General features: G+C 51.8%; 1 protein-coding gene across 3 annotated transcripts in view; it reads left to right on the plus strand.

Moving 5' to 3' along the window:
* unm_sa1614 (un-named sa1614) overlaps positions 1–10788 on the plus strand; it is a 46428-nt gene extending 35640 nt beyond the window's left edge. Inside the window, exons 16-28 of one of the 3 annotated variants that reach the window (XM_029248900.1) lie at positions 311–402; positions 1624–1810; positions 1905–1990; positions 3634–3749; positions 4354–4421; positions 4680–4787; positions 5236–5485; positions 5589–5765; positions 5862–5925; positions 6137–6204; positions 6585–6763; positions 7101–7219; positions 9181–10787. In XM_029248900.1, coding sequence (XP_029104733.1) covers positions 311–402; positions 1624–1810; positions 1905–1990; positions 3634–3749; positions 4354–4421; positions 4680–4787; positions 5236–5485; positions 5589–5765; positions 5862–5925; positions 6137–6204; positions 6585–6763; positions 7101–7219; positions 9181–9343 — 1677 coding nt within the window. In that variant the 3' untranslated portion in view covers positions 9344–10787. Of the gene's footprint in view, positions 1–310; positions 403–1623; positions 1811–1904; positions 1991–3633; positions 3750–4353; positions 4422–4679; positions 4788–5235; positions 5486–5588; positions 5766–5861; positions 5926–6136; positions 6205–6584; positions 6764–7100; positions 7224–9180 lie in introns of all 3 variants that reach the window. The other 2 variants (XM_029248901.1, XM_029248902.1) reach the window with 2 other exon arrangements.
* The last annotated feature ends 844 nt before the right edge of the window (positions 10789–11632 follow it).

The following is an 11632-nucleotide window of genomic DNA, read 5'->3' on the forward strand; positions in this document are numbered from 1 at the left end:
TCTACCACATCTATTCCAATCTTGCAGCTCCACCCACAGTACTCAGCCCCACCCATTCCAATGTGGTAGCTCCGCCCACAGCACTTGGCCCCACCCATTTCCGTCTGACCAGCTCCACCCATAAGATCCAGCCCCGCCCTACCCCTGGCTGGCTCTGCCTCTCCAAACAAGCCCCACCCCACCATCTGTGTGTCTAGAGGGGGGCACCAAGCCTGTCCTGTAACAGTAATGCTTTTGTCTCATTTTACATTTACCCTTCTCGGTACCCCACTGACCGACCTGCGTGATGTGTCTCTGTCTCTTCTGCCAGCTGGCCAGGAATGTGGGCAATTCCGGATTTAATGAAATCGTGGAGGCCGACCTTCCGAGCCTCTCGGTGAAGCCGACCGCCAAGAGCGACATGTGAGTGACGGACGGGCTCCGAGCGTCCCGGCGCCTTTGTCCGCCTGCGCGCGTCAGCATCCCTTTCCCGCGCCGGGCCCCAGATCCCTTCGGTTTATTACGTTTGCTGCACCTACGCCAGCTTCAGAAAGAGAGCGAAACGGTCTCCTCGACTGCCGGAAAGGTCAGATGTCAGCTCTCTTTGCGCAGAGCGGAAGGTCTGGCAGTTGTGGGACCAAACGGTGAAATTACCGTGACTAACGTTTCAGGTATCAAGAATAAAATGGTTCAGCAGTGTTCATTCCGCAAGTAAATGCGGCCGCTCTCCTGCCGCTTGAATTTGCTCGTGTCTCGGAAGGCTGGGCACCGATTCCCGATGCTCCGCCCAGCTCATCGCAGCAATCTGGGTTCTGGCACTTGTTGCTTGTCTGAATGGTTCAGTTACGAATGTTACGGTTCACTTATGGCATTCATTGGTTTATTTTCTCATTTTTACTTTCCATCTAGAGTAAACTCAAGCTGTTTTTACTCCCTGAGCTGCTAGGTTGCAGTAAAGAGCACACACACACACGCCATCTGAAACCGCTTGTCCCATATGGGGTCGCGGGGAGCCGGAGCCTAACCCGGCAACACAGGGCGTAAGGCCGGAGGGGGAGGGGACGCACCCAGGACGGGACGCCGGTCCGTCGCAAGGCACCCCAAGCGGGACTCGAACCCCAGACCCACCAGAGAGCGGGACCCGGTCCAACCCGCTGCGCCACCACACCCCCCTCAGTAAAGAGCACCCAAATCCAATAGGAATGTGGTACTACTTTAAGTCACATCACTTCCACAGTGTTTATCGCTCCTGTCTGGTGTCCCTGTGTGTCGCTCGTCACTGACAACATGAGGAATGTTGTGCATTTTTATGATATGAATCAGTCGCCAACCTGCGCTGAATGTGACGTATAGATGAAGAGGGTTGGAGGCTTTTGTTTTAAGTCTTTAAAATTTGTTTTAATTTTAAAGTAGCTCAAGATTAATTCACATATTTTCGGTTCAGATCCCACCTCCTGCTTTAGTGCCCTTGATCAGGGAACCCTGAGTTCATACAGTCAAATCCCCCAAGTGTACAAATGGGTAAATCAGTGTAACATAGTGTACAAACCTGACATTATCAGTGATGGACAAATTCATCAGATAAATGAATTGTGGTGGCAGCTGCCGTCTTTTTCTCTGTGCCACCCCCCCCATCCCCCACAGGGCAGTGCGGAAGGAGTTCATCGTCCGGAAGTACGTGGAGGGCCACTTTGCACGGCGCAGCGGCAACTCGCCAAGCACCTTACGGCGCAACCTCCAGGACGCTGTGCAAAGCCACAACATCTTCGCCCTGCTGCGGCTCTACGCAGAGAAGGTGGACCTGAGCCAACCGCTGCCCAGCCACATGCAGGTGCCCAGCCCTGGGTTCGAACCCGTGCGCAAGCCGGTTTACCTCAAGGGGCTTCTGGTCCGTCTTACTTGTGGCCTTGTTCCCATACCCGCAGGAGAAAGGGGAGACGGCTCTGCATCTGGCCGTCCTCTTGGCCGACCGGACATCTCTCCACATGGTGGACTTCCTGGTACACAACTGGTGAGGGGCTGGCGACACGGCAGGGGCAGGGTGGAAATTATGGGCAATTACAGGGAGAGAGAGGCATGCTAAGAGACAGGCCTGCATTACTCATGGATTCCTGGGGGGAGAGTTTGTGTTGGACTGGAAACAGGGATGAGGGAATATTAATTTTCTGCCTTGTGATGGACTGACGTCCTGTCCTGGGTGCGTCCCCTCCCCCTCCAACCTTACACCCTGTGTTGCCGGGTTAGGCGCCGGCTCCCCGCGACCCCGTATGGGACAAGCGGTTCAGACGTGTGTGTGTGTGTGTGTGTGTGTGTGTGTGTGTGTGTGTGTGTGTGTGTGTGTGTGCGCTTTGAATAAATGGTTAAGAACTTAAACTTTACATTTGCGTTATGTTTATGTGTATTCCTCTCCAAACCTGCATAACGCTCAGAGTAAACAAAAGTGCAACTTTAAACACAGAGCTTTAGGCAGAGACACTGGATTACTGATACACAGCTTGTATGTCTGACACCACCATGTTGCTGGTTCGCATCCCTCAAGTAGCTCCTATAGAAGTGACATTTTCATAATAAATACATAAATAATCATGGCAGATGGTGTTGGACTCGTTTATGTAGCTGTTAGGGGATCAGGAAAGTGGGGGCTCTCAAAGAGATGGGTTTGAGACCCTTCTTCAATGCTGGAGGGATTCAGCAGCTCTGAGGGACACAGGGAGTTAGATTTTAGACCAAGCAGCCAGAGGTGGAGGTGTGCAGCATTCCTGCTGGGCTCCAGGGGCTGTTCAGGTCCTGACCGTCTTACAAATTTAAAGGGACAGTCAGCGAGAGCCCTGCCGCGGGAGCCCCTGAAGCGCTACTAGAGCAGTGTGCAGAAACAAGGCCGTAGTTCAGCGTGTCGGATCCGAGCCTGCGGCACCCCTGCTGAGTGCGCAGCGTTAGCTTTCAGCCGAGCGCAGAAATGCTCGACTAAGCAAGTAATTCCCCTACCATAGCGGACTCCCCCGGTGCTCAGCTGCTAGGCGCTTAACCCTATGCACACTGTGACAGGACGGAGGAGAAGGAGCTTCAACCTCTTAGCGCAGCTCTTTTTTCCTCCATTGCAGACACATTAAACTGTAAGATCTGTGGTAAATGGGAGTAAAGATTGTACTGCCCAGCAGCTCAGTTAGTGGGTAGAGGCCTGAGGGTTAATAGCTCAAACCTTCTGACCATTAGAAAGGAACCGCTGCTATGTAAGCGAGGGCAGCGGGTGGCGCGGTGGTTAAAGTCGCTGCCTTTAGACCCAAATCTCACCAGCTATCACAGTATTTACCCTGGACTGACACAGTAAAAATGAGCCATCTGTATAACTGGGTAAATGAGTGTATGCGGCTTGACGACGTAAGTCATCCTGGCGAAGAGCGTCGGATACCGTCCCGGGTGCGTCCCCCTCCCCCTCCAGCCCCGTGCCCTGTGTTGCCGGGTTAGGCTCCGGCTCGCCGTGACCCCGCTTGGGACGAGCGGCTTCAGACTGCGTGTGTGTGTCAGATAAATCTAAATGCGAAGTGTCTGGCAAAAAAAAAAAAAAAAAAAAACAAACTGAAAATGAAACAAATTGAAATAATGACAATAATAACCGTAGAAATTGGTGTTTTACACTGTTTTACATGGACGCAGCAACAACCTGGACGCGGTGACGATGAGGAGGAACACGGCTCTGCACTACTGCTGCCTCTATAACAAGACCGAATGCCTCAAGCTGCTGTTGCGAGCCAAGGCCAACACGCACCTCAGTGAGTAGGCATGGTGCCTGGAGAGGACGCGGCCGGTGAGCGAGCGGTCGAGGTTGTGGTTTGGAGAGCGGCCGGCAGTCCCGGTGCGCGTTTGCGTGCATCGTTTTTCATCTTTTCGCGTTTCTTAATAACGCTTTTTGGCGGCGGAGCAAATGCGACTTGTTTTTACATGTCCGGCCAATAGGTGGCAGTAACGAGCATCTGAAGGGAGTTGCGGTATAATTTACATTATTATATATCGTTTAATTTGCTTAGCCGACACTTTCCTCCGAGGCGACGTGCGGTGTTAAGTGACTTAACGTGATTTATACCTGTTCGCAGCTGGGTAATTTTTTAGTGGTGCTATTTAGGTTGTTTACTGCTCGCCTCCATCTCACCTATGGATTATAGTGTACAGGCTTGTGGTCGTTTTTTCCTCTGTTATCTGTTAAATGAAGGGGTGGGAAGAGATTGTGCGCCTTTTTGTCTCCGAATGCGTTTCCACGGAGACCTTGAGCTACGTTTACAACCATTTTGTGAATTTGCCCCCCTCCCGTGAAGCTCTTCCCTTCTGCGGCGGCAACGTGGCACGGTTTGACCCCCAGGGTGTGTCGCCCCCCCACAGGGAACGAGGCGGGTGAGACAGGCCTGGACATCGCCAGGAGACTCAAGCACATGCACTGCGAGGAGCTGGTAAGTTCTACTCCCCTACGGGTTCCGCAAGGTTCCGGATCCCCTTCTCGGCCCCGGGGTCAAAACCACGCGTCACGGTTCATTACGTTAACGTGGGAGTCAACGGTCACCTACAGCTTGAATAAATGCATTCTGATGTGCTCTTATTTCCTAAAAGGATGAGTCACATCTCTGGCTGTTTGCAGGTTTTTTACCGTGCTTTTCACTAACGCCCTACCCACTCTTTGTCCTTATCGTTTGCTTTTGTCTGATGGTCAGATCAACCAGTCCCAGAACAACCAGTTCAACATGCACGTCCACGTAGAGTACGAGTGGCGACTGCGGCAGGACGACTTGTACGAGAGCGACGACGACCTGGATGACAAGGTAGGCACCGGTCGACGCTGCCGTTCTCCGCAACCGCGCTGCAGGTGACCTGTCAGGGCGGAGGGGGGATCTACGCCGGAGCGGTTTGGGGAGGTGGATCGATCGGGGGTAAAACGGCCGGCTTCGTCCTACCACCTGCCGTAAAGCGTTCGCACCACATCGCTCAACAACTCTGTGACCGGATAACGAAAAATCACGATTTTGCAGAAACATAATCGTGGCGCTACAATAAAAAGCCGCACAAATATTCAAACATATTGTATAAAACAATTTTTTTTCAGAATTCTGTCCAGCGTTGATAAAATCGTGGCAGCGTAGTTGGACGAGCAGCGATGGGACTTCTAACCATAACCCCGGCCCTGTGGCGACGGTTCGAGTTTTGAGCGGTGCGCCCCCTGCTGGCCACCTACTCGACATGTGGGGTATCGTGTTTGTCGTCCCTGTACAGACGGGTCCAGCCAAGAAGGACCGCTTCTCCCGCCCAATGAGCCTGTACCACCATACCAGCGGCTCCACCCACCAGGAGCGTATCGGAGGAGGAGGCGGAGCTTTCTACAACGTCGGCCGCCGGCTGGCCGCGGCCCGCGACCAGCGGCGAGAGGTCTACGCCTTCCCCAGCTCGCAGACACGCAGCCTAGACAGCCCGCCTCCGCCACCACCGTCGTCGCCCGCCCCCCCTTTGCCTCCCAGGGTCAGAGGTCAGCTGCCCTCCGCTTTAAACGACAGCTCTTCCTACACAGCATTGTTTGTACCGAGTCGGTAGTTCGTGTCGTTTCGTTGAATTTTTTTTTTTTTCCACAGTTCCAAACGTGCCCCCGCCACCTCCCCCCGTGAGCCCCCCCGAGGTGTGGAGCGAAGGCCTCGGGAGCAAGAAGAGAACCCCACCCCCTCCCCTCGTCATCCGCCATAAGCGCACCTACTCGGAGCCCACCCCCCAGGTGCCCCCCAGCCCCCTTGGGGTGCGCCAGATTTCCTTAGGTACGTGTGACTCGTCATCAGGGCAATAGCCGTGCGCGGAGGACCACGTATGGTAACCTTTGCGGTGACATCATCGTGTCCGTTTTCCCTCTCCAGATTACGCGGTGCCCGGCAATGGGAAGGGATGTGGTGTCCTGGAGTCGCCTTTCCAGAAATCTGTGTGAGTGTCCCAGCATGTGATCCTGTGGGTATGAGGGTGGTGGGGGGGGGGGGGACCTTTCTGCACTTTCATTATTTTGCTGTTTTGATATAACATGTCACACGGAGTATCACGAGTTCCCCAAAATGTGAGCCTTTTGCCAGCTATTGGTAGCGCCCCCTGCAGGCTGCGGCAGGAGGTCGGGGAGGTCTGAGAAGATTTCTCTTGTCAGTTGCAGCTCAGGGTCTCCAAAGTGCACCGGGACCGCGCTCAACTCTCTGTCGGAGCTGCCGGAGAGAGGTACCCCCCCCCCGCGCTACTCCTTCCGGAACTTTCTGACATGATATTTTGAGCCTGCCTTATTAGCATTTTACCTCTGTTCAGTTGTTGGTTACTATGTTCTGGAGGTTATACTAAAAACACAACCCCGATTTACTGAACTCACCAAAGTGCTTTAGCTTAAAACCTCAAGGGAACAACAGCAGGCTCTGCTTCCCCTCTACGCTTATCGTCACGGCTCAGCTCCAGTCCTTCGACCACCATATCGCGGTTCTTTGGGATTTCGACGCTCTTCTGACCTTTATTACTGCCCAACACCCACAGCTGACACACACATTGAAAAGATCACTCCCTGCAGACTGGGACAGGAACTGCATCCACCTCCTCTTCCGCTCCTCCAGGGCTTAGAAGCGACGGAGAGAGCGGCTCGTCCCAGTACATCTACTCGGTCCCGCAGGGGAGCGGCCGCGCCTCCCAGTTCGGCTACCCCGGCATCTCGGGGCCCCGCAGCCCGGAGTCCAACGGGGGCTCGTCTGGCCAGCAGGGTCCCACCCCAGACCACCTGCCCAGGAAGGCGCTGGTAAGGAGGCGGTGCGAGACGCTCCGGTAGTTCAGCAGACAGTTCCCCGAGTTAAAAAGTGCTCCGTTGGACCTTGGATGGTCCCCGAGTGCAAACCGCTCCCATTCCTACGCTTCCTGGAAAAAAGGGCTATCCCGTGCTTTTATTTTGGCAACAGACCCCCCGCTGGAATGCAGGAGCACACATGAGAACGTGCAAGTATGTAGGGATATGAGTAAATGCAGAGCGGGAATGAATGCGGACGGATCTTCGGTAGCCGAGGCTCAGGGCGATCGCTGTTTTATTTCTGCATTTTTTTTTTTTTTTTCTTTTATTTCTTCTGTCGCCTGCGTTTCAGGCAAAACCGAAAGTCCGGCGGGTCAGAGCCATTTACGACTGCGTGGCCGACCACCACGACGAGTTGACCTTCAACGAAGGAGAGGTGCTTGTGGTGCTTCGAGAGGATGACGCCGATTGGTGGGTGTGTATTTGTGTTCAACCGGCCACACCCGTTGGTTAGTATACGCATCTCGAATGTGCCACACCAACTGGATGGTTAGCACACTTAGGTCATCAGGCGGGACAGTCGGTGGGTAGGTAATTCAGTCTCAGGTAGGAGAGACTGAATGGTAGGTTGGTACATATAATCTCAGGTGGACTGCACTGATTGGTTGGGCCGAACACACAATTTCAGGTGGACTGCTTTGATCGGTTGGTTTGGACGCTTATTTCAGGTGGACCGCACTGATTGGTCGGTCCAAACGCATTATTTCAGGTGGACTGTGCTGATTGGTTGGTTTTGATGCTTATTTCAGGTGGACTACGCTGAATGCTGCGTCAGAGCTGCGGCTGGTTTAGTAATTAGAGCTGTCCCTTACTGTCCGAAGGTCCTGGGTTCCAATCCCACACCTGCCGTAATACCTTTCATCAAGATGCTTATCCTGATCTGATGCAGTAAAAATTACCCAGCTGTATAAATGGGTAAATCGCTGTAAGAATTTGTCTAACATTGTGCGTCACCTTAGATAAAGGTATCGGATGAATAATAATGATGATGATAAACATATCAGGTGGGCCGTGCATGTTCGGTGACAAACGCGCAACTGGACCCGGGACCGCGCCGCTCACTCGGGACTCTGGCGTCCATGTCGCCGAAGCTCCCGCTGTGCACGGTTCACAGTTCTTTGGGCATTCGCTCATCACCTCAGTCATTTCAGAATATTATTCTCATGCCCGTTTTGGCCAGATGCTAAGTGCACAATGGTCGCTTTCACAAGCGCATTGGCCAACGCTTAGCCGACAGGTGAGACGGCTTGTTGGTCTGCGCGCGGTCTGAGAGGGATCGCTGACACACAGGCTCCTTTGTTGAAGACTCTTCTGCGCAAGAGCACTTAGGGGCGACTCATCGGGGTGTGACTCGCTGTCACTGGCGGTGTGGTTTTTCTGGATGCAAGCGAGGGAGACGGCGAGACGCGTCCGTCCGTTCCCGTCCGCGTTCTCGCGGTCTGATCCCACCTGCGCCTGCTTCCTCGACCCAAATATTGCGGAGCGCTTACCTGGGAGACGAGCAAATGGAAAGTCTTTGCCGCCAGTTGTGAAACGCGTCGGCCGTGCGCGTTAATGTGAGCGCCAGATGGACACGCAGCTGGTAGCGATTGAGTGCGGTTCTTCTTCTTGACCGTGACTGGCGGGCGAATAGGGAAGCCTGAGGTGGGGCTCCAGCTGCTGTGGAAATTTCCTTCCACATTTATGGGTAAAACCCCTTTTGGGAGTTCCTGTTCAAGATAAACCACAGAATTTCTTCTCTCGGCCAGAGTCCAGCGACACTCCCTCAGTCAAAGTAAGACTAGATCAGATTGCTTATAAAGCACTTGTCCTTTACATTTTTGTAGGTAATTTTGTGAGTTTGAAGACACTTATGAATTATCTAGACCATTAGATGTTGGTAAAGAGCACCCAAACGGGACAGTAATGTGGGGCCGCTTTAATTCAACTCATTCCCACAGTGTTTACAGCTCCTGTCTGGTGTTTCTGAGTGTTGGTGATCAATAACAAGATGAGGAATATTGAACGTGTTTGAGACGAAGCGGTCAGCTATCAGCACTGAAGAGGACTATTGGATGCTAGATGTTTTTTTTTTTTATTATTATTTTTGGTCATTTTAAAAAGTAATCTTTTGAAGTAGGCCAAAGTTTAACACAGCATTTTTATTTATTATAGCCATATCCAAGATTTTTACCAACGTAGCCAGTGAATCAATGGAGAGAGAGGTCTTCGTTATTAGCCTTTTATTAGTAATGACTTGGGCATAAAATTGACTGTTGGAGTTGTGCACAAAATGATTTTATAAAAAGTCGAGCGTCTGAATCTGCAGCTACACCAGCGTACCGTGGCACGGGTAACAACCCAACACCCACCCTTGCCTCTTCTCGCTTCAGCACGGCTACATCGAGGGCCAGCCGGACAAGACGGGCCTCTTCCCGGCATCCTTCGTCCACGTCCTGTCCGACTAGATGTGACCAAGGGCGCCGACGGCCTTGCCACACCCTCGAGGAGACTCCGGGCCTCTCTGAAGACCTCCTCCGCTATTGTTTGCTCTGAGCGGGTGAGAGTCAACCAAAAAGGACCGCTGGGTGCGGGTGTGCGGGAGGAGATGCGTGAATTGCATGGGACGTCCTGCACCCCTCTCTCCTCTCTATCCTTGGTGAGCCAAAGCCCTACCTTCACTTGCTCATGAGGTGGATCCATTTCCGCCCGTTCCTACTATTGCGTGCCAGGGGTTGAGGGTCTCTCATCGACCAGCGTTCAGGTGGACCTTAGCCCCCCCCCCTCTCGTGCAAATGGCTTTAAGGGTCACCTATAAACACAACGTTTACAAAGCACATTGAGGTGTCAGGGAAGGAACCCGTGAGGAACATCTGCCACGTCTGCTACCGTGAGGTTCGTTGCGAGCGGTGCGGCCGAGCCCCTTTTTGACGCTTCCTCGGCTCTGATCCCCTTCCCGCCCAACGCTTTGCCGAAACTTTTCGTGCGCTACAGCCGAGCACAGGAGCTCAGAGAACCTCTCCGAGGAGGGCTTTTCTTCTCAGATCCACGGTACTCTGCTCCTCCCCGTCGAAGGGGATGAAGAGCCATTCATCGTTCACGCTTCTCGTGATATATAATCAGCGAAGAAGCTCTCCGGTGGCAATTCTGTGGATTTAGCGCTGAGCCATAATCTCTGGATGGAAAAGATTGGCAGTGCTGTAGGAGGACAGTCTCCTCTTTGAAGGAGAACAGCAGAGCGAAGCTGCAATTTAGCTTAAGTACAGGGCGGAGAGAGCGTGTGTCCCTAAAGGACAGCACACGTGCACGGAGCACTGGCTTGAGAGCATCGTGAGTCTTTGTGCTCATTTCGGGCTCCGGCCCGGTCGGCGCACCCAGCCGAACACGGGTTCGAAATAACGTGCGTCGCGTGGTGCCGTAGGCCTTGGTGCGTGGCTCCTGCTGTGAGCGCGTGGAACCCAGCTGTGACATGACTTGCGTAGGAGGAGAGATCCATCCGCAACGTTGCCGTTCTGTGCTCGCCGTGTTGAACCCCGCGTGCTGGTGCAATGGTGGTAAAATGATGGAATAGTGTTCAGTTGCATGAGTCCCTCGCATAGCTCCAAGTACTTGAACGGAGTCCCGTGTCGCACCCGCGAATCGGAAACGGCCGGTCACTAATAATTCATAACCCGCTCTTTACAAATGATTGATTTATTTTCCTATAGCGGTGAAATATCTGACTGGACAGCTGGGCGTTCTGTTGCCGCTCTTGCTCTTTATCTGCATATTATTTTACATAATTCATAATCTGTTTGACACTTGGTGATTTTTTCAAGCAATAGATTTGGAGGAGACATTCGTATCGTTCCGAATTTCCAAAAGGAATAATCTCAGCATGATCATTTGAATTTCCTGGAGCCAATTCCTTAATTCCTCTTTTTTTTTTTATTGAAAGTGTTATGTACCTCCTCCTCTTACTTTTTATATTTGTTCTCACTTTCTGAAATAATTTATATTTTTAGATTGTGTAAATTGGAGGTGAGCTATGAAATATGGACTTCCTGTATGTGTTTATATTGTCAATGATATTATAGCAATTAAAGTGTGATCTTGTTTCACTGAAGTCCTTTGATTTTTATAATCACTTCCTCTTTACATAAGGGGTGTGTGTGTGTATATATATTATATATGAGTTTGTGTTTGTTCTAAAATCTGTTCTGTTCAATAAGTTGCTGAATCAGTCAAAATACATAATCTGTTCTATAAATCACTGAATCAGGGCTGCTTTGTATCACAGTAATAGATTGATACAAATAGAACACATTTGCATTAACCTGATAAACAGCCGAGAATGTAGCTGCGGTGCGGTTAAGTGCTCTTATTGCGACGCACGTGCTAAATCGCTCTTCCAGCTCAGTTTGCTGCAACGGTTTAACGGCGTAAAACCAGTCAGATTCGTATTCGTGGGCGTTCCACTGGTTCCTTGACATACAGCCAGGACCAGCAGTCTGCTCATAAAATTTATTCATAATCCGACTTTTTTTTTTCTTTTAAATTTCGAGATGCATGAAAATGATTTTAAAATGACTGAAAATAACATGTATTGAAGAGCTCCTTTCCAGCGCTGGCCAACGACCGTGTGCCGCGTTCCTCAATCGCCGACACGCAGCAACGGTGGACGGACAGGAGCCGTAAACACCGTGGACGTGAGTTGAATTAATGCGGTCCAAAGCCGTGGGTTTCGAGAGTAAATGCAGGTCCCGCTCGCTGCGCTACAACATTATATTAATTCACTTTGCAGCCTCTTTTCACCACAGTTGGGTAATTTTTACTGTTACGGTTCAGGGTAAAGGCAATGCTCGA

Source organism: Scleropages formosus, chromosome 24 (genome assembly GCF_900964775.1).
Source record: "Scleropages formosus chromosome 24, fSclFor1.1, whole genome shotgun sequence".
In the NCBI taxonomy this organism is placed as follows: Eukaryota; Metazoa; Chordata; class Actinopteri; order Osteoglossiformes; family Osteoglossidae; genus Scleropages; species Scleropages formosus.